The sequence below is a fragment of the Saimiri boliviensis genome, chromosome 1, assembly GCF_048565385.1.
Source record: "Saimiri boliviensis isolate mSaiBol1 chromosome 1, mSaiBol1.pri, whole genome shotgun sequence".
In the NCBI taxonomy this organism is placed as follows: domain Eukaryota; kingdom Metazoa; phylum Chordata; class Mammalia; order Primates; family Cebidae; genus Saimiri; species Saimiri boliviensis.
Genome location: NC_133449.1, coordinates 182,547,552 through 182,567,127, shown reverse-complemented (window position 1 = coordinate 182,567,127; position 19,576 = coordinate 182,547,552). Strand labels below are relative to the sequence as shown.

At 34.8% G+C, this 19,576-nt stretch overlaps 1 protein-coding gene across 3 annotated transcripts in view; it reads left to right on the top strand.

The window, feature by feature from the left end:
* PRRC1 (proline rich coiled-coil 1) overlaps window positions 1–19,576 on the top strand; it is a 39,991-nt gene that overhangs the window by 8,028 nt on the left and 12,387 nt on the right. For all 3 annotated transcript variants that reach the window (XM_039467537.2, XM_039467533.2, XM_039467534.2), the window contains exons 4-6: window positions 595–755; window positions 4,006–4,108; window positions 7,306–7,469. In XM_039467537.2, the coding sequence (XP_039323471.1) occupies window positions 595–755; window positions 4,006–4,108; window positions 7,306–7,469 (428 nt within the window). The remainder of the gene's footprint in view (window positions 1–594; window positions 756–4,005; window positions 4,109–7,305; window positions 7,470–19,576) is intronic.

The following is a 19,576-nucleotide window of genomic DNA, read 5'->3' as shown; positions in this document are numbered from 1 at the left end:
GTTGCAAACCAGTTATTAAAACTTCGTTTTTGTCATCCTCTGCCTGTTGTTTCTCATTTTAGGGAAAAGAAGCAACTTCTCTGTGGTTTTTATTATCTGTCTTTCCCTGTCTATCTTTACAAATGAAACTTATTGCAGAGTCCAAGTATTATATCCATGTCTACGTATATGTGAATTTTCTTTTTGAGTTAACATGAAGTATATAGAGTATGTGTACTAATTGTTTGCATGCTTTTATGTGATGGGCTTCAAGTGCTTAGTTAATTTTACGGATTAAAGAGACCTGAACTATAGCTGTTCATGGAAGTGCTAAATAAAACAAACCTGAAGAACTTTCGGATATATGCTTTTCATCCATTTTCAGGAAACTTGGTGTAGGCCTATGTAAAGGGAAGTAAATTTCTCTTTTGAATTCTGTTTAATTTGCATTTTATAAATGTTTGTGTTAATCTTTGAGTTTATAACTCAATCTTGAAATGCCTGAGTATTAATATTAAAGTTGTTTGAGGTACTCATTTCATATCTGGTGTCATCTTTTTATAGGAAAAAGTTTATGAAATAAATTATACATATTAAAATTTTGCCATTGACTAGGTCTTTTGCCAACTCCTATTACTCAGCAAGCCAGTTTGACATCTCTGACCCAGGGAACTGGAACCACATCAGCCATTACTTTCCCAGAGGAACAAGAAGACCCTAGAATTAATAGAGGTCAGGATGAAGCATCTGCTAGTGGAATATGGGGTTTTATTAAGGTAAGAGGTATTTTAAAATCATGTTTAATTTTCTAATTATAAAACTAATACATATTCATTAGAGAAAATTTTGAAAATACAGAATGGCACAAGGAAAAATAAAAATCTTTTTTATTAGCAGTTTTCTGTAGCTGCTGTTAGTCTCTTGCCTGTGCATATCTGTGTAAATGTACCTTTGATTGAAAATCAAACTGAGGTAGTGACAGGTCATATGGATACTATTTTGTGTTTTCTGGTCTCTACTGAGCATGTATTATGAACATCTTCCTGGCCATAAAATATGTTTTCAGAAATGTATTTTGGGTTTTCTGATAGCTGCTTTACCATACACGCTGTTGCATTTATTTCCCGTGTTTTATTTTGCTAATCTGCCTATTGGCATTTTCTAATTGTAATTATTTTTTAAAATTAGCTAATTTATTTTAATTAACAAGAATTGTATATATTATGTACAACATGATGTATATATGAAGCATGTATACATTCTGGAACCACATCAGCCATTACTAAATTGAGCTGATTAACATATGTAGTACTTCGCATGTTTACCATTTTTTGTGGTAAGAATACTTAAAATCTTGAAATATAAAATCATATTTCAAGAATATAATATATTGCTCTTAACAAAACTATAGTCACCATGTTGTACAAGAGATCTTTTCTAATTGTAATTCTTACCAATACACCTTCATAATGATTAGGTCTGGCTTCGTGACTCATGCCTGTAATCTTAATACTTTGGGAAGCCCAGGCTGGGGAATTGATTGAGCCCAGGAGTTCTGCATGAGACCAGCCTGAGCAACATAATGAGACCCAATCTCTACCAAAAACTTAAACAAATAAGCCAGGCATTGAAGTGTGTGTCTGAGGTCCCATTTACTCAGAGGCTGAGGTGGTAGGATTGGTAGAGCCCAGGAGGTCCAGGCTGCATGAGCTGTTAAAATGTTACTGCATTCCAGTCTGAGTGACAGTGAGACCCTGTCTCAAAATAAACAAATAAATAAATAAATAAACCAAAAACTATGATGAGCACTCTTATATGTAAATCTTTATGGACATATGGACATCTTTCTTTCATCTGAATTAATTCCTGGTGAACATCTGAGTGAACTTTGAAAATATTGATGCATATTCTATTCTAGGAAGTTCATACCAAAATACACTGGTATAGCATTTTTCACTTGCTGTCAGTGGTTGGTAATTTGGACTAGGATATTTTCTGATTTGAGAGGCAAAAAGTAATACCACATTTTAACTTGCTTTTCTTTGCTACTGAATTTAAACATTTTTTCATGTGATTTTTAGCCATTTGTAGTTTTCTTTTGTGAATTACCAGTTATGTTCTTTGCCTAGTTTTAAATTAGGATGATTTTCTTTTCTTAATGAATTTGTAAGAGCTCCTAATACAGTAAGAATACTTTTCTACCTGCTCTCATATGTTGTGGTTTTCTCAATTTTTAGTTTACATTTTAATTTTATTAAGCTTTTTGACAGAAAAGTTCTTCAATTTCGGGAGTCATTTCGATCAATCTCTTTTTCTTTACATTTTTTTTTTAATGCTAAAAGATCTTTTTCCACTATGATACTAGGATAAATGTTTTCCTATGATTTTTCTAGTTCCTTTGATGTTTAATTTTTTAGACACTTAGCAGTTTAATATAGTTGAGATTTCTTTACTATATAATATATAAGGTAGAGCTCAAACTTAACTTTCTTCCAGCTGCTCAATAGAGTCTTACAATATCATATCACCATTGATTTAGTGTGACCCCTTTATCTTCTTTAGGAAATTGTGTGTTAAAATCAGTTTCTAGCCTCTATTCTACTGCACTGTTGTTTGCCTGTTCTTGTAGTAGAGCACATTGTTTTAATTACTTTAACTTTGTGTTTTGAACATTCACAAAGACAGAAAGGACAGTTCAAGTATGCATTTATAAAGGCGTATCAGTATTTAGTTCTATAAATTGTGTAAGCTGGTTGATTTCTTTTTTTCTTCTAAATTTTTCTTTACTCATCTTTCCCAATTTTTTTTCCAATGAGTTTTGAAATTATTCTGCCAAGTTCCAATATTCTGCTAAGGGTTTGTTTGCAGTTTTATTTTTAATTGTAATTTATTATTATATTAAACATTTAAAAATCAGTAGACGATTAATTGATTTATAATATTTGAGCTTCGTGTTTCAGGAATGTGGCATTTTTCTAAGCTTGTTTTTTTTTTTTAATACCGATCTGTACTTTAAAAAAGTTTTCTTTGCATACAGACTACAACATTTTGTCCCTTAAGAGCATGTGTCAGTGTGTCTGTCATGAATCATAATACCCAGTTCAACTCTACAAGTCATGTAAATAGTAGTAACACATGATATTGTAGCATATTTCAGCATACGGTTGATTTGCAGTCTTAAATTTCAATTTTATGAACTCTTCTTTTCTTGAATCACCTTAGTTTATTAAATGGAAGATTGGAAGAGGGGGAATCATGGCAGGTTTGTCAGATGCCATCTCAGGAGGCATTACTCCCTGGAGTGTCGTTTACCCTCTGAGAAGTATTGTACAAGAAGGAATACTTAAGACTTGGTTCATTCTGCCTAGTAGTACAGCTCTAAAAATCCAGAGGAATAGATCTGACTGTAAATGGAGAATTTGGGAATGTACAAAATGAGAAACAGGAAGTCAGAAAAAGAAGACACTAGCAGAACATAGCAAAATGTTATATGTTAAGGTAATAAGTAACTGTTCTGCCCTCAGATGAGAGGTGTTTTTACTCTTTGTTTATTTTTTTTATTAGGGAGCAAGTATGGACTTAACACAGACACCTGATGGGGACCTTTATTTGAGACCTTATGGGACAAGTTTTGCCTAATCTTTTACATAAGTAAATAAAAATAAAATTATATGAAATAAATATATGTATATATATATACACACACACACACATATATATATATATATATATATATATATATATATATATAGTATATATAGAATAGCATCATTCACATACCCATGCCACTCAAAGTGTGGCCTGTAGATTGCTGCTGGTCTGCACACTGCTGTGAGTCAGGAAGAAAAATTGAGAGTATCATTTAGAAACTTAATAGCAATTTGATATTGTCTTGATCTTATATATCTTACAGAAGTATTGGTTTGGAATATGTTGGAAAGTTTTTAAAAAATTTCCTTCACAATCGTGAAGATATGGTGTTCCTCACTTAGAGTGAATACTTATATATTAATTTGTTTTATGCAGGGTGTGGCTGGGAATCCTATGGTGAAGTCTGTGCTTGATAAGACAAAACATTCAGTAGAAAGCATGATTACAACGCTGGACCCTGGCATGGCTCCCTATATCAGTATGTACATAAGTTAGACCAGTCTTTGCCATATTTTTTTAAAGTATGTATCCATTTCAGCCACTAATTGTAATTCTCTGTTCGTTTCCACTGATTGTGTAATCATTGGAAATTCCAATTATATTCTTGAATTAATTTGATTGTCAGTCTTAGTTTTCGGTGTTACTAAATCATCTTTTTAAAAAGTCATTAAATTTTGAAAATTCTACAGAATGAAGTTAGAAGGAGTTAAAACCATAAATTACTAGTGTGTTTGTTGATTTTAATTTTAATTATAGGTTAGCATTGCTTTATATGAATTTTACTTTATTCACTGCTGATAGTTGAAGTGGTGCTTGTTTCATACTTGTTTTTTTTTTTTAATATTTCTCTAGTTACCTATTTAAATGTGTTTATGCTTAACTGAGGAATATTTTTGAAGGGAGCAAATCTAATTAATAATATCTGATGATTGGGTGCATTGGAAAGCTATTTTTAACCACCTCTTAACACTCATCATCCAAAATCATCTGGACAGTGGATACTGTCTGCTGTTTAATTTTTATTTACATATCCAAAATGTGAAAAAATATCACGAAGCTCCATGACCAATTATTAGTATTTCTGTAAAAAATAATTTTTAAGTCAAAATTGTGCAGCAGGTACCTGAACAGAAATTTCAGTGTCAATAAACAGCCAACAGCTTTCACAGTCTTGACTGTGTTGGTTGTTTACTGTCTAGTAAATGTCAAAGGAGAAAGCCTGGCAATGGTTAAGTGTCTTTATTGAATGCTTTTGCCAGACCTTTTCTCATAAGAGCACTGCAAGGTAGATATTTTCCTCAAGGATGAGGAACCTAGTTTCGGAGGGATATAAGTTGTCACTCTAGATCATACAGCTTGGTGGAACTCTATTGTACTCATGTTCAGTTTTTTTACACTTAGCCACTTTTCTTCCCTTGTAGTAGAAAATTGAATCAAGTGTTGAATCAACTGAGTTGTTGTTTGTGTTTGTAACTGTCCAAAGCATTCAAAATTGGACTCTGCCTTATATTTTTTTTCTTTGCTAGTACATATTTTGAATGAAGGAAAAAAGGAATTAATATTTTTGGAGCTTTTGCTGTTTTAATGGCTGTACTATGTTAGACTGTGAAAGCAATTACCTTATTTAATCCTTACAGCAAACCTTATGCAATAGCAGGTTCCCCTCCCCTCCCCTCTTCTCCCCTCCCCTCCTTTCCCTCCCCTTCTTTCCCTTCCCCGCCCTCCCCTTTCTTCCCCTCCTCTCCCGACAGGGTCTCACTCTGTTGCTCCAACTGCAGTGCAGTGGCATGATCTCAGCTCACTGCAACCTCTGCCTCCTGCTTTCAGGCGATTCTCCTGCTTCAGCGTTCTGACTAGCTGGGACTACAGGCATTTGCCACCATGCCCCTCTCATTTTTGTATTTTTTTAGAGATGGAGTTTCTCCATGTTGGCCAGGCTGGCTGGATGGCAGATGTTTTGTATTTTGTAGAGATGGGGTTTCTCCATGTTGACCAGGCTGGATGGCAGGTATTTTTCTACATAAAACAAACTCAGTGACTTCCCCAAGGTAAAGAAGCTACTAAATGATAAAGGCAGAGCTCATACTCAAGGGAGTTTCTCAGGCCACTAGTCTTCATGACATCAATAAAAAGGTGTAACACCAAAGGGGAAAATAGAAAGGTATCAAAATGGAATTTCTGTTTTTAGCAAATGTTATAACTTAATCAGCTTTAAAAATAATAAAACTGAATTTGAAAAAACTGACACCTTTACTGACAGCAAAGCATCACCATTTTGATCTAAACAAAACTCAATCTTAAGGTATTTTTACACAAATATTGTAGAAATCACTTGATGTAACAATTTCAAATATGTCAAGAAAGCTCAAAAAATATTAGAAATGGATTTTAACACAGTTTGACTGTCTCCAGTCTTTTAATTAGGTCTCCTTTTATTATCATTAAAGGCAAGACTACTCATCACAGCTGAAAAGCCATTTGAAAAGCTTAATAGAGCAGTACTTAGCTAAGATCAAGAGTTGTGTCCCATGTGGAGGAAAAAAGTGTACAAAAATATATATTCTTCTTCTCTTCTTTGTGATCCATTGCTTTTATGTTCTAGTAACTTCTGAAATTTCCAGTAAAGATGTGATCTTTGAAACAGTCAGGAAAAAAGGATCCATGATTTTAAAAGCCCAAGTACTTGAAAATATATTTCACTGTTCCATATGCTATTTGTCAGGGAAAAACAGCCTTGTTTCCAAGGCAAAATGTTTTACATTGCAGATAATTTTCATGAAAAATCTATTTTGCCAATGATAACTATTAATGCCAAATATCAAAATGTGCTGTGTTTAGAACCAGGACTTTGAATTCGTTATATCACAGAAACGTTAGGTTAAGATTTTTAAGAATAAGGAAACATTTGGTCAAATTGTTCTGTCTAGAAATAGTAGTGCATAGGTTTTTTTAAGTAATTGAAAAATTAATATTTGAAAATATTTTTATTTATATTCTTAATATTTTAGATTTCAAGTTTTATATGTTACTTCAGTTTCATATACGCTTGCATATTTATATTTGGGCAGTAGTACACGTATAATTGATAAATATCTACTGGTGGTATATGCTCAAAACATCATGGGGATGATTAATGAAAAGCTTGATGACCCCAAATTTAAACTATTTTCTAGGTAAAAAGTATATTTCATGGAAGTCCTTGTTCAGTGCATAACTTCAATGCAACTCTTTGACAAATTACTATCAATAAGTCTTTAATTTTCCGTAAATCTACATATCTATGTAGCAGTAATGTCAGGACTCAAAACTGACATTACATGCGCAAGCCAGATATGTAATTTCTTGTGAATCTTCAAAAGCCAGATATGTAATTTCCACATTTGGTATATTCTGAGTCCTGACACTAGTGCTGAGTAGTTACACATGAGTCCTGACATTAGTGCTGAGTCGGTTACACATTTGGTATACTCTGAGTCCTGACATTAGTACTGAATAGATAGGTTGTGTTGGGCAAAACTTTGTTGGCCTCAGTTTTCTCAACCATATGAAAAAGGTAATGATCTTGCATGGTTTTATGAAACTGGTAATAATTATATAAATTAAATGTTAGCACCTGATATGGTAGTAATTACAAAAATTTCATATGAAATTTAAATTTTCCCTTGGTCTTTATAGAATCTGGAGGAGAATTGGATATTGTAGTTACCTCAAATAAAGAAGTAAAAGTTGCTGCTGTCCGAGATGCCTTCCAGGAGGTCTTTGGCTTAGCTGTGGTTGTAGGGGAAGCTGGACAGTCCAATATTGCCCCACAACCGGTGGGCTATGCAGCTGGATTAAAAGTGAGTAATAGAACACCATTTTCAGGACATGGAAACTACCATTTAATTTTTTTATAATTCTGATAATCTGCTGTCTCTATGGAGCTAATAGGCTTTTACATACTGAAATAACAGTGAACTTTGCTTTTAGTAGACAACCCTGTAGTATTATGAAGGTATAGTGGAGTTTTAGTTTAAAAAATATCTAAAGTAAGTTTTGATTATTGTGGGAGGGAAAGAAACATTGAGAGGGCACAAAAAGAGGGAAGTTAGTCCTAAAAGTCCTAAATGAGATCTCCTTAATCCAGCGTTAACATTCAAACCAATTACTGAGATGATACTAACCCTTGAATCCCATAAGCTTTTTATTATCACTGTTAATAATGCTTAAAAATGTGTAAGTTCCAAGAATTCCATTCTCTCTTTCATACTTTATTTTTCTCTTTGTATTGTTACCAACATACAGTCCTGACCTCAGGTAATCCACCTGCCACAGCCTCCCAAAGTGCTGGGATTACAGACATGAGCCACCAAGCCTGGCCAAAAAGGCAACTTTTACTTGAATATTTCAAAATTAATATGTCTAGATCTAGGCTTATGTCTAAATCTAAATAGAATATGAAGCTCTTTTCTTTTACACACATGCAAAAATAAATGAACAGTTCATTGGCAAACATCTTTCCCACCTTGAAAAAAAAAAAAAAAGAAACCTCGACAAATTCTTTGACCTCCCTTCTTCTATAACTTACGACCTGTTTGCTTCCTTTTGAAGCCAAACTCCAAAGAGTTGTGAGCATTTCTCCTGAATCCTTTTCACATTCTCTTAAATCTACCTCAGTTAGGCTTTCACCTACAGCGCTCCACTGAGGTTGTAGTGGGCCAAGATTGCACCACTGCACTCCAGCCTGGGCAATAAAGCAAGATTCTGTCTCAAAAAAAGAAGAAAAGTTGCGTTTTTGACAGCTTTACTTGAATATCTCAAAATTAGTATGTCTAGATCTAAACTTTTTTCCCCCACACCTGTTCCCTCTAGCCTTCTCCAACTTAATAGCAGTTCTGTCTTTCCATTTTCTCAGGCAAGAAACCTTGGAGTCAGCTCTGACTTCTCTCATTACCCACTTCTAATCCATCAAGAAATCTTACTTGCAAGACAGACAGTTCTTATTTTTCAACATAATTATGTTCTGTAAGGTTGCTACAGATATTGAATTTGTAAATACTGAGCCATTGCTCCCAGGGGAGATATGATTAGAGCCCCTGTGGCCTCTGGTCACATTTTTGCCATCCTTTCAATACATAACTTTGTTTTATGTCTCTTTCTGTTTAAATATATTTTTATACACATACATATATGCAGATATTTTTGATTCATTACTATTGAATTCTCACAGTTAGCAGTACTGTAACTATAACTCATTCTTGAATGCAGCTTACTTAACACACTCATATTTTCTTAGTGAGGTACATCATAGTCATCTTGTGCTTAGGAACACTAGACAGCAGTCTAGCTCTACACTTGGGGGCCATTTGAAAACAACAGATAACATCAACAAACACAAAGATGCAAAAAGATGCTAAATAGACCCCCAAAAATGATACCTGTTTACATTATGTCAGCTGAAAGAAGAAGGCAGGGTACTGCCTTGTTCAACCTCAGCTGGGAGTATGTGCATCAGACAACTCAAATTTCTCATAGCTCTGTGCATGTCCAATTTTGAGTTTATAAATAAATTTCAGTGTGTAGTCAAATTTGTAATTATGTAGAATCCACAAAAATAATATGATCAACTGTATTTGTGTTTAAGGAGAAATGCGTTTTCATATATGACATTCTGTTATTTTGTTTAAAAGAGCTTACATTTGTTGAGAACATCCCCTGAGCCAGGTACATAGACCCTTTACTTGCATTCATTTAGTGCATGTAAAGCATTAGAATGAAGTAACTGGCATAGCATATTTCGGGGGAAAAGTCTGTTACATTAATTATAATTAGTCATTAAACATAAATGTGCACTGACGCTGGATTATTTTTTATTCTACTAGGTAGTACTGCATGAGTTTGACGTGCTCTTTGAGTTGTATTTAGTACTTTATTTAAATGGAATATGAAGCTCTTTTCTTTTACACATATGCACACTCACATACCACAAAACCACTTTTCTATGTGAGGGGCTACTAGGGAGTAGTTACATTCTGTCTAAATGTAGTGCATCATATATAATATGAATTAAATTATATGAGAAAATGCTAAGGGCAGCCAGAGAGAAAGGTCAGGTTACCCACAAAGGGAAGCCCATCAGACTCACAGCAGATCTCTTGACAGAAACCCTACAAACCAGAAGAGAGTGGGGGCCAATATTGAACATCCTTAAAGAAAAGAACTTTCAACCCAGAGTCTCATATCCAGCCAAACTAAGCTTCATAAGTGAAGGAAAAATAAAACCCTTTGTGAATAAGCAAGTACTCAGAGATTTTATCACCACCAGGCCTGCTTTACAAGAGCTCCTGAAAGAGGCTCTACACATAGAAAGGAACAACCAGTACCAGCCACTCCAAAAACATACCAAGTGGTAAAGAGCATCAACACAATCAAGAATCTGCATCAACTGATGTGCAAAACAGCCAGCTAGCATCAAAATGGCAGGATCAAACTCACACATAACAATATTAACCCTAGTGTAAATGGACTAAATGCCCCAATCAAAAGACACAGACTGGCAAATTAGATAAAAAGCCAAAACCCATCGGTGTGCTGTATCCAGGAAACCCATCTCACATGCAGGGATACACAAAGGCTCAAAATAAACGGATGGAGGAAGATTTACCAAGCAAATGGAGAGCAAAAAGAAAAAAGCAGGAGTTGCAATTCTCGTCTCTGATAAAATAGACTTTAAAGCAACAAAAATCAAAAGAGACAAAGAAGGACATTACATAATGGTAAAAGGATCAATGTAACAAGAAGAGCTAACGATCCTAAATATATACGCACCCAATACAGGAGCACCCAGATACATAAGGCAAGTTCTTAATGACTTAAAAAGAGACTTAGTAATAGTGAGAGACTTTAACACCCTATTACCAATATTAGATCAACAAGACAGAAAATTAACAAGGATATCAAGGACCTGAACTCAGACCTGGAACAAGCAAATCTAATAGACATCCCGTACAATAATAGTGAGAGACTTTAACACCCTATTATCAATATTAGATCAACAAGACAGAAAATTAGCAAGGATATCCAGGACCTGAACTCAGACCTGGAATAAGCAAATCTAATAGACATCTACAGAACTCTCTACCCCAAATCCACAGAATATATATTCTTCTCAGCACCACATCACACCTACTCTAAAATTGACCACATAATTGGAAATAAATCACTCCTCAGCAAGTGCAAAAGAACAGAAATCATAACAAACAGTCTCTCAGACCACAGTGCAATCAAGTTAGAACTCAGAATGCAGAAACTAACTCAGAACTGCACAGCTTCATGGAAACTGAACAACTTGCTCTTGAATGTTGACTGGATAAACAATGAAATGAAGGCAGAAATAAAGATGTTCTTCGAATCCAACAGGAACGAAGACACAACATACCAGAATCTCTGGGACACATTTAAAGCAGTCTCTAGAGGAAAATATATAGCAATAAGTGTCCACATGAAAAGGAAGGAAAGATCTAAAATTGAAACCCTAGCATCAAAATTGAAGGAGCTAGAGGAGTAAGATAAAAAAACTCAAAACCTAGCAGAAGACAAGAAATAACTAAGATCAGAGGAGAACTGAAGGAGATAGAGACAAAAAAAAAAAAAAAAAAAAAAAAAAAACCCTTCAAAAAATCAATAAATCCAGGAGCTGGTTTTTTGAAAAGATCAACAAAATAGACAGACAACAAGCCAGATTAATAAAAAAGAAAAGAGAATAGCCAAAGTGATGTAATTAAAAACGATAAGGGGGATATCACTACAGAATCCACAGAAATGCAAATCATCATCAGAGATTATTACAAACAACTCTATGCACATAAACTAGTAAACCTGGAAGAAATGGATAAATTCCTGGACACTTGCCTCCTCCCAAGCCTAAACCAGGAAGAAGTTGAAACCCTGAATAGACCAATAAAAAGGTCTGAAGTTGAGGCAGCAATTAAGAGCCTACCACCCAAAAAAAGCCCAGGTCCAGATGGGTTCACAGCTGAATTCTACCAGACATACAAAGAGGAGCTGGTACCATTCCTTCTGAAACTATTCCAAATAATCCAAAAAGAGGGAATCCTTCCCATATCATTTTATGAGACAAACATCATTCTGACACCAAAACCCAGCAGAGACTCAACAAGAAAAGAAAACTTCAGGCCAATATCCATGATGAACATAGATGCAAAAATCTTCAATAAAATACTGGCAAGCCGATTGCAACAGCACATCAAAAAGCTTATCCACCATGATCAAGTAGGCTTCATCCCAGTGATGCAAGGTTCTTGTGTCAGTTTGCTGAGAATAATGGTTTCCAGATTCATCCATGTCCATGCATCATCCTTTTTTATGACTGCATAGTATTCCATGGTGTATATGTGCCACATTTTCTTTATCCAGTCTATCTTTGATGGGCATTTGAGTTGGTTCCAAGTCTTTGCTATTGGAAAAAAAATGCCACAATGAATGTACATGTGCATGTGTCTTTATAACAGATCAATTTATAATCCTTTGGGTATATACCCAGTAATGGGATTGGTGGGTCAAATGGTAGTTCCATTTCTAGATCCTTATGAAATCGCCACAGAAAATTTTAATACTACCATGCCATTGCACTCCAGCCTGGGCAACAAGAGCAAAACTCTGTCTCAAAAAAAAGAAAATTTTAATGTTAAGTTAAGAACCATGGAGATAGCAGTGTACCAACCAGCTTCTTGCTACCTTGGTCTAGGCCTAAGAATCTAGAGGCAGGGCCCTGCTGGCATTCTGTAGGCTGCTGTTGGAGTTTTGTTTGAACCTCCTTGATTAGAATTCTTCTGTATCCGGTTTTGTGGGACCTGACAGAAACCCAAAGACCTGGCAAGTTAGAAAAACATAAAACTCTCTCAGCCTATTACAAGAAATGCGTTCAGGAGAGATTCTTTCTCCCTCTTCTGCATATCAAAATATCATCATGGAAATCATGGCTCTGACACTGCAGAGAGAAGAAAGTCTTAAAAAATAATAATTTTAATCATGACGAACATAGATGCAAAAATCTTCAATAAAATACTGGCAAACCGATGGCAACAGCACATCAAAAAGCTTATCCACCATGGTCAAGTAGGCTTCATCCCAGGGATGCAAAGCCGGTTCAATATATGCAAGGCTATAAACGTAATTCACCACAAAAACAGAACCAAAGACAAAAACCACATGATTATCTCAATTGATGCAGAGAAGGCCTTTGACAAAATACAACAGCCCTTTATGCTAAAAACTCTTAATAAACTACGTATTGACAGAATGTATCTCAAAATAATAAAAGCTATTTACGACAAACCAACAGCCAATATCATAGTGAATGGGCAAAAACTGGAAGCATTCCCTTTGAAATCTGGCACTAGACAAGGATGCCGTCTCTCACCACTCCTATTCAATATACTACTGGAAGTTGTAGCCAGAGCAATCAGGCAAGAAAAAGAAATAAAGGGTATTCAGATAGGAAAGGAAAGTCAAATTATCTCTATTTGCAGACGACATGATTCTATATCTAGAAGACCCCATTGTCTCGGCCCAAAATCTCCTGAAATTGATAAGCAACTTCAGCAAAGTCTCAGGATACAAAATCAATGTGCAAAAATCACAAGCATTCTTATACACCAGTAACAGACTTAAAGAGAGCCAAATCAAGAACGAACTGCCATTCACAATAGCTACAAAGAGAATAAAATACCTAGGAATACAACTAACAAGGAACATCAAGGACCTCTTCAAGGAGAACTAAAAGCCACTGCTCAACGAAATAAGAGAGGACACAAACAGATGGAGAAACATTCCATGTTCATGGTTAGGAAGAATCAATATCGTGAAAATGGCCCTAGTGCCCAAAGTAATTTACAGATTCAATGCTATCCCCATCAAGCTACCAATGACCTTCTTCACAGAACTGGAAAAAAACACCTTAAACTTCATATGGAACCAAAAGAGAGCTCACATAGCCAAGTCAATTCTAAGCAAGAAGAACAAAGCGGGAGGCATCACACTACCGGACTTCAAACTGTACTACAAGGCTACAGTAATTAAAACAGCATGGCACTGGTACCAAAACAGAGCTATAGATGAATGGAACAGAACAGAGGCCTTGGAGGCAACACAACATATCTGCAACCATCTGATCTTTGACAAACCTGACAAAACAAGCAATGGGGAAAGGATTCCCTGTTTAATAAATGGTGTTGGGAAAACTGGCTAGCCACGTGCAGAAAACGGAAACTGGACCCCTTCCTGACACCTTACACTAAAATTAACTCCAGATGGATTAAAGACTTAAACATAAGACCTAACACCATAAATACCCTAGAAGAAAATCTAGGCAAAAGCATTCAGGACATAGGCATAGGCAAGGACTTCATGAACAAAACACCAAAAACATTGGCAACAAAAGCCAAAATAGACAAATGGGACCTAATCAAACTCCACAGCTTCTGCACGGCAAAAGAAACAGTCATTAGAGTGAATCAGCAACCAACAGAATGGGAAAAAAATTTTTGCAGTCTAGCCATCTGACAAGGGGCTGATAACCTGCATTTACAAAGAACTAAAACATCTACAAGAAAAAAACAAGCCATTCAAAAGTGGGCAAAGTATATGAACAGACACTTTACAAAAGAAGACATACATGAGGCCAACAAACACATGAAAAAATGCTCATCATCACTGGTCGTTAGAGAAATGCAAATCAAAACTACATTGAGATACCATCTCATGCCAGTTAGAATGGTGATTATTAAAAAATCTGGAGACATCCAATGCTGGAGAGGATGTGGAGAAATAGGAACACTTTTACACTGTTGGTGGGAGTGTAAATTAGTTCAACCATTGTGGAAGACAGTATGGCGATTCCTTAAGGACCTAGAAATAGAAATCCCATTTGACCCAGCAATCCCATTACTGGGTATATATCCAAAGGATTATAAATCGTTCTGCTATAAGGACACATGCACATGAATGTTCATTGCAGCACTGTTTACAATAGCAAAGACTTGGAACCACCCCAAATGCCCATTGATGATAGACTGGACAGGGAAAATGTGGCACGTATACACCATGGAATATTATGCAGCCATAAAAAACAAGGAATTTGTGTCCTTTGTAGGGACATGGATGAACCTGGAAACTATCATTCTCAGCAAACTGACACAAGAGCAGAAAATCAGACACCGCATGTTCTCACTCATAGGTGGGTGTTGAACAGTGAGAACACATGGACACAGGGAGGGGAGCACTACACACTGGAGTCTGTTGGGGGGAAATAGGGAAGGGACAGTGCGGGGAGGGGAGTTGGGGAGAGATGACATGGGGAGAAATGCCAGATATAGGTGAAGGGGAGGAAGGCAGCAAATCACACTGCCATTTGTGTACCTACGCAACTATCTTGCATGTTCTTCTAATGTACCCCAAAACCTAAAATGCAATAAAAAAAGAGAAAGAAAAAAAAAAGAAAGAAAAAAGCAAGTAAAGATAAAGGCAGCATGCTTCTGGTTTTCTCCATTGGGAAATGTATCAATTGGCAACCTTTACACACAAGGGAGGCCAAGACAGTGACATTTTTTATCCTCCAGACTCAATTGTAAAAGTCAAGAAAGAACTATGGTGAAAATATATATTTGTCTAATCAAAGAAACTTATCTTCCTTATTCTAATTTGGAAAATTTGAATTGCTCTTTCTTAGCATTCTCTAGCATCTTTCTCAAAGGATATGAACAGATACTTTACAAAAGAAGACACTTATGAGGCCAACAAACATATGAAAAAATGCTCATCATCACTGGTTATTAGAGATATGCAAGTCAAAACCACATTGAGATACCATCTCATGTCAGAATGGCAACCATCAATTTTCATAATTTCTCATCATTGATAATCATGATAACAATGACTTTGTTGTTTTTTTAATATCATGTACTAAGAACAATTGATTATTTTTTAAACTACACAAATTCTTATTAATTAGATATTGGTATTCTAGTTTCAGCTATTAACTAGATAAGGCCCAGACATGTTAAATTGTTTAATCATTATATTGAATTAATACATAAAAAGAACTGTGGTTTAATTACCTGTTCATACCTAACATTACAAAGACCAGAGTATTGATTTTATGGTGATAATCAAATATTTTTTGAAAAGCATGGTATTTGAGACCCAGACATATTAAATACCTCACCTGACTGATAGAATTACTGAGAATCAACTGTGATTTCACTATTAGTTGATCATTTCCAAATAATAAATATCTGGAATATATATTGGGAAAAAGTTTTACAGTTCATCATTGAGTTAATCTATACAGTTTGGTCATTTATATCATTTTTATCAACAAAATTTTACATATTGACACACACCAGATGCAGTAATATTGAATGAATATGTAATTGCTGAAGAAACAAAACCACTGAGCCATTAGTGCCCAATGTTAAAGGAAAAGCTATATCAATTTTGGATTGGTTTTGCTTTTCTATATTGTAAATCTACTGATATCAGAAACTACCACCAGTAGTAAAACACTGGACTTTAGGTCCAACATAGAAAACCAGGTAACAATTAGAATTTGGTTAAACACCTTTCACTACTCCCTTATGTAATATACATAGCAGTAATAATAATTCCAATAATTCAGTTTCTTTCCTGTTTGCTTTAATGATAATTTTAGTTTAAAATATAAACAATATAAACTTCTAAAATTAATTTTTAGCACATTCAAAATTCATAATATCTTCTCCATTATTGGACGGATTCTGATTTTGAGACTCATCCTTGTATGTATTTGCATTTTATATTTTCTCTGGAAGCTTGCTAATGTACAGCACAAATAAATTTATGTTACACAATGCAATCAAACCCTGCATTGATACGGGTTTTTGTTGTTACGCTGCGATGGCAGTACAAATGAACATTTCTCAAGAAAACGTTATTTGTGCATCTTAGGTCTTTCCTTGGTATGATGCCAAAGTTAGACAAATATTTTTGTTAGAGTTACATTCTGGTAAGAGACTTTTTCGTTGTTGTTTGCTGCACTATAAAAACAACAAAAAGAAAATGTTAAAGGAAAAAATTTCTTTTAAAAATTATCTTTCACAGGTAATTTTCCAGGAATTTAAAAAAAAATTCAAGTAGACAATAATGTGCTTCTACAATGACATGTCGTAAACCTTAAGGGACAGAGAATAAGAGAAAATGAGCAAGCTGAGAGTGTACCATTTCTAACTAGGCATCTACAGTACAGATTGATAAACTTTTTCTATAAGTGGCCAGATAGTAAATATTTTAGTCTGTGCAGGCCATATGTTGTCTGCAATAATTACTCAGTTCTGTTTCTGTAGTGCAAAAGCAGCCATTGACAATTGGCAATATTGTATTCCCATATAACTTTCTTCATAAAAGTAGGCTGTGGACAGGTTCTTCTCATACCCCTTAATTTGCAACTATTCATGTAGATCATCTGCTTCCACTGACCTTCTCCAAAAAGGTTCTGGAGTTATTGGCTGCACAGTAACAAGAACCAGAACATGGTCACGTCACCTCGTTCCTGTCCGGAATGCAAATGGGCTTAATCTTCAATTAATTTATTAAAAGCTCATAGGTTCTCTGTCTGAAAAAAAAAAAAATTTAGCAAAGCTAACTTATGGCTGTAGGGTTTGAATTTAATCTAGAAATGAAAACGTACAGTAAATGGGTAAAATATGTAGACATAATAATTGCACATTAAACCAATTATACAATATGTTAGATAAACCATAGCATTTGTATGGTGATTTTTACTTGAAAGACTAGAACAATTTACAACCTTAGATTGAGAATGTATTTTAAGATTTCCCAAGAGGTTTTTGTAAGTTGGAAAGAGTTTATAGGTCTGAGAAGGAAGACTTTTCAAGATTCAGTTGCCAAGGGTAAACTGAAGAAAATAGGTTATTAGGCTATTAGACAAAATGGTGAATGCATTTCACTGAAATTAGAGACTAAAACAAGGGCTTTCTATAAATTGTGAAGCATTATATAAATGTGATATGGAAGTTGGTAACCTTATTTGATGTAAGTTATTGTAGTATCATTTATCTTGCTATAATAGGATTTGACAGATTACTTTTGCTATTGGTTTTGTCCTTCAAATTTACACATATGAATTCTTTTTCCACAATTTTCAGTTCAAGCTCAAAACTGAAATTCATTGAAACTAAAATGTAAGTAAGCGATTTGTAAATATGTTGACTTTTTATTTATTTATTTATTTATTTATTTTTGAGACGGAGTTTCGCTCTTGTTACCCAGGCTGGAGTGTAATGGCGCGATCTTGGCTCACTGCAACCTCCGCCTCCTGGGTTCAGGCAATTCTCCTGCCTCAGCCTCCTGAGTAGCTGGGATTACAGGCACGCGCCACCATGCCCAGCTAACTTTTTGTATTTTTAGTAGAGACGGGGTTTCACCATGTTGACCAGGATGGTCTCCATCTCTTGACCTCGTGATCCACCCGCCTCGGCCTCCCAAAGTGCTGGGATTACAGGCTTGAGCCACCGCGCCTGGCCCGACTTTTTATTTTTTTCAGAAACAGTAGAGGGAGCTCATGAGAAGAAAAATAAAAATGTAACCTGTTTTTATTCTTCCCATCAGATTTTATTTGAAGTAAATGGGTTTTCTGAACTAAACTTAAGTTGCCTTTTAAAAATAGGAAATTATTTAAGGAAGTAAAACAGTTCAGCCAAAAATTAAAGTTAGGAAGCTTCTAGAACTTTTATGCCCAGTATTTATTGAAAAGCCAGTTGTATGACTACTGTTTTATACAGTTTTATATTTAACAAATATAATATCTATAATCATTTATGAATGTATATAAAATTTTAACTATTCATTGAACGAAGTTTCTTCGTATAAACTCTTAGAGTACAGTATTCAATTCTAAAATGATTATTTTCATATGGCCTCTGAACTACCTAATTCTCAATCTCTTATATTGCTAAAAAACAAAATCTCATTCTCAAAACATTGGTAGGGACTAATATTAAAATGCTTGTATTTGTAACTCCAAAAGAGGCCACATTTAATTAATATAATGGTCAGAGGAAAAAAGAAAGGCCAGATATAACCCAGTTTTCATTTCCTTATGGATTTTATAAACCTAAAAGAAAATTGTCTACCTAGCTTAGACAATTTTAGCTTCCTATCTCTTGAAGGAACTAATTAATTTTAATTAAATATTTTGTGAATCCTATGGAGTATAAAGCCCTGTGCTGTCTGAAAAATGAATAAACTTAGTCTCTGTTCCCAGGGAGTATAAAATCTAGGAATATTTTGTTGTAGTGCATAGCTGAGATACCACCTTCAAAGAGTTAGGGGATGACTCTCTAAACATCTCACTAATCCCTTAATAGTTTTTACTGAATTAGCATTTACTTAAGCTTTTTTAAAATTAAAATTTAGCCATAACTGCCTCCTAGGAGGAGTGAATTAGGCAAATTTGTAACATCTGGTATAATGAATTAAATTTATCTTATCTGTTACATTGCTTTTAAAATCAATAGCTGCCTCTTTAAGTGTTACTGGATTTGGTGATGCCATATTTACACTATTTGTATTCTTAACATTGACCACATAGGCCTTCAGAAGCCTTTTTTTTTTTCTTTGTTTAGTTTTTTATATGGTATGGTAAGTTCTCATTGAACATCTATTAAGTTAGGCACTGTGCTGGGCTCTAGAGATAGAAGAGTGAGCAAAAAATTACAAGCTTCATTTTATTGTACTTTAAATTGTGTCTTCATCTTTATGAGCTAGTATCTTAAATTGTTTGACACATTCTCATACGGTTGTCACTTTCTCTTTTTTATTTCAGTTGTCTCTGAAATAAATTGAGTTTTCCCGAGATGTGTCCTAGCTTTCTTAATTTTCATTTGCATAA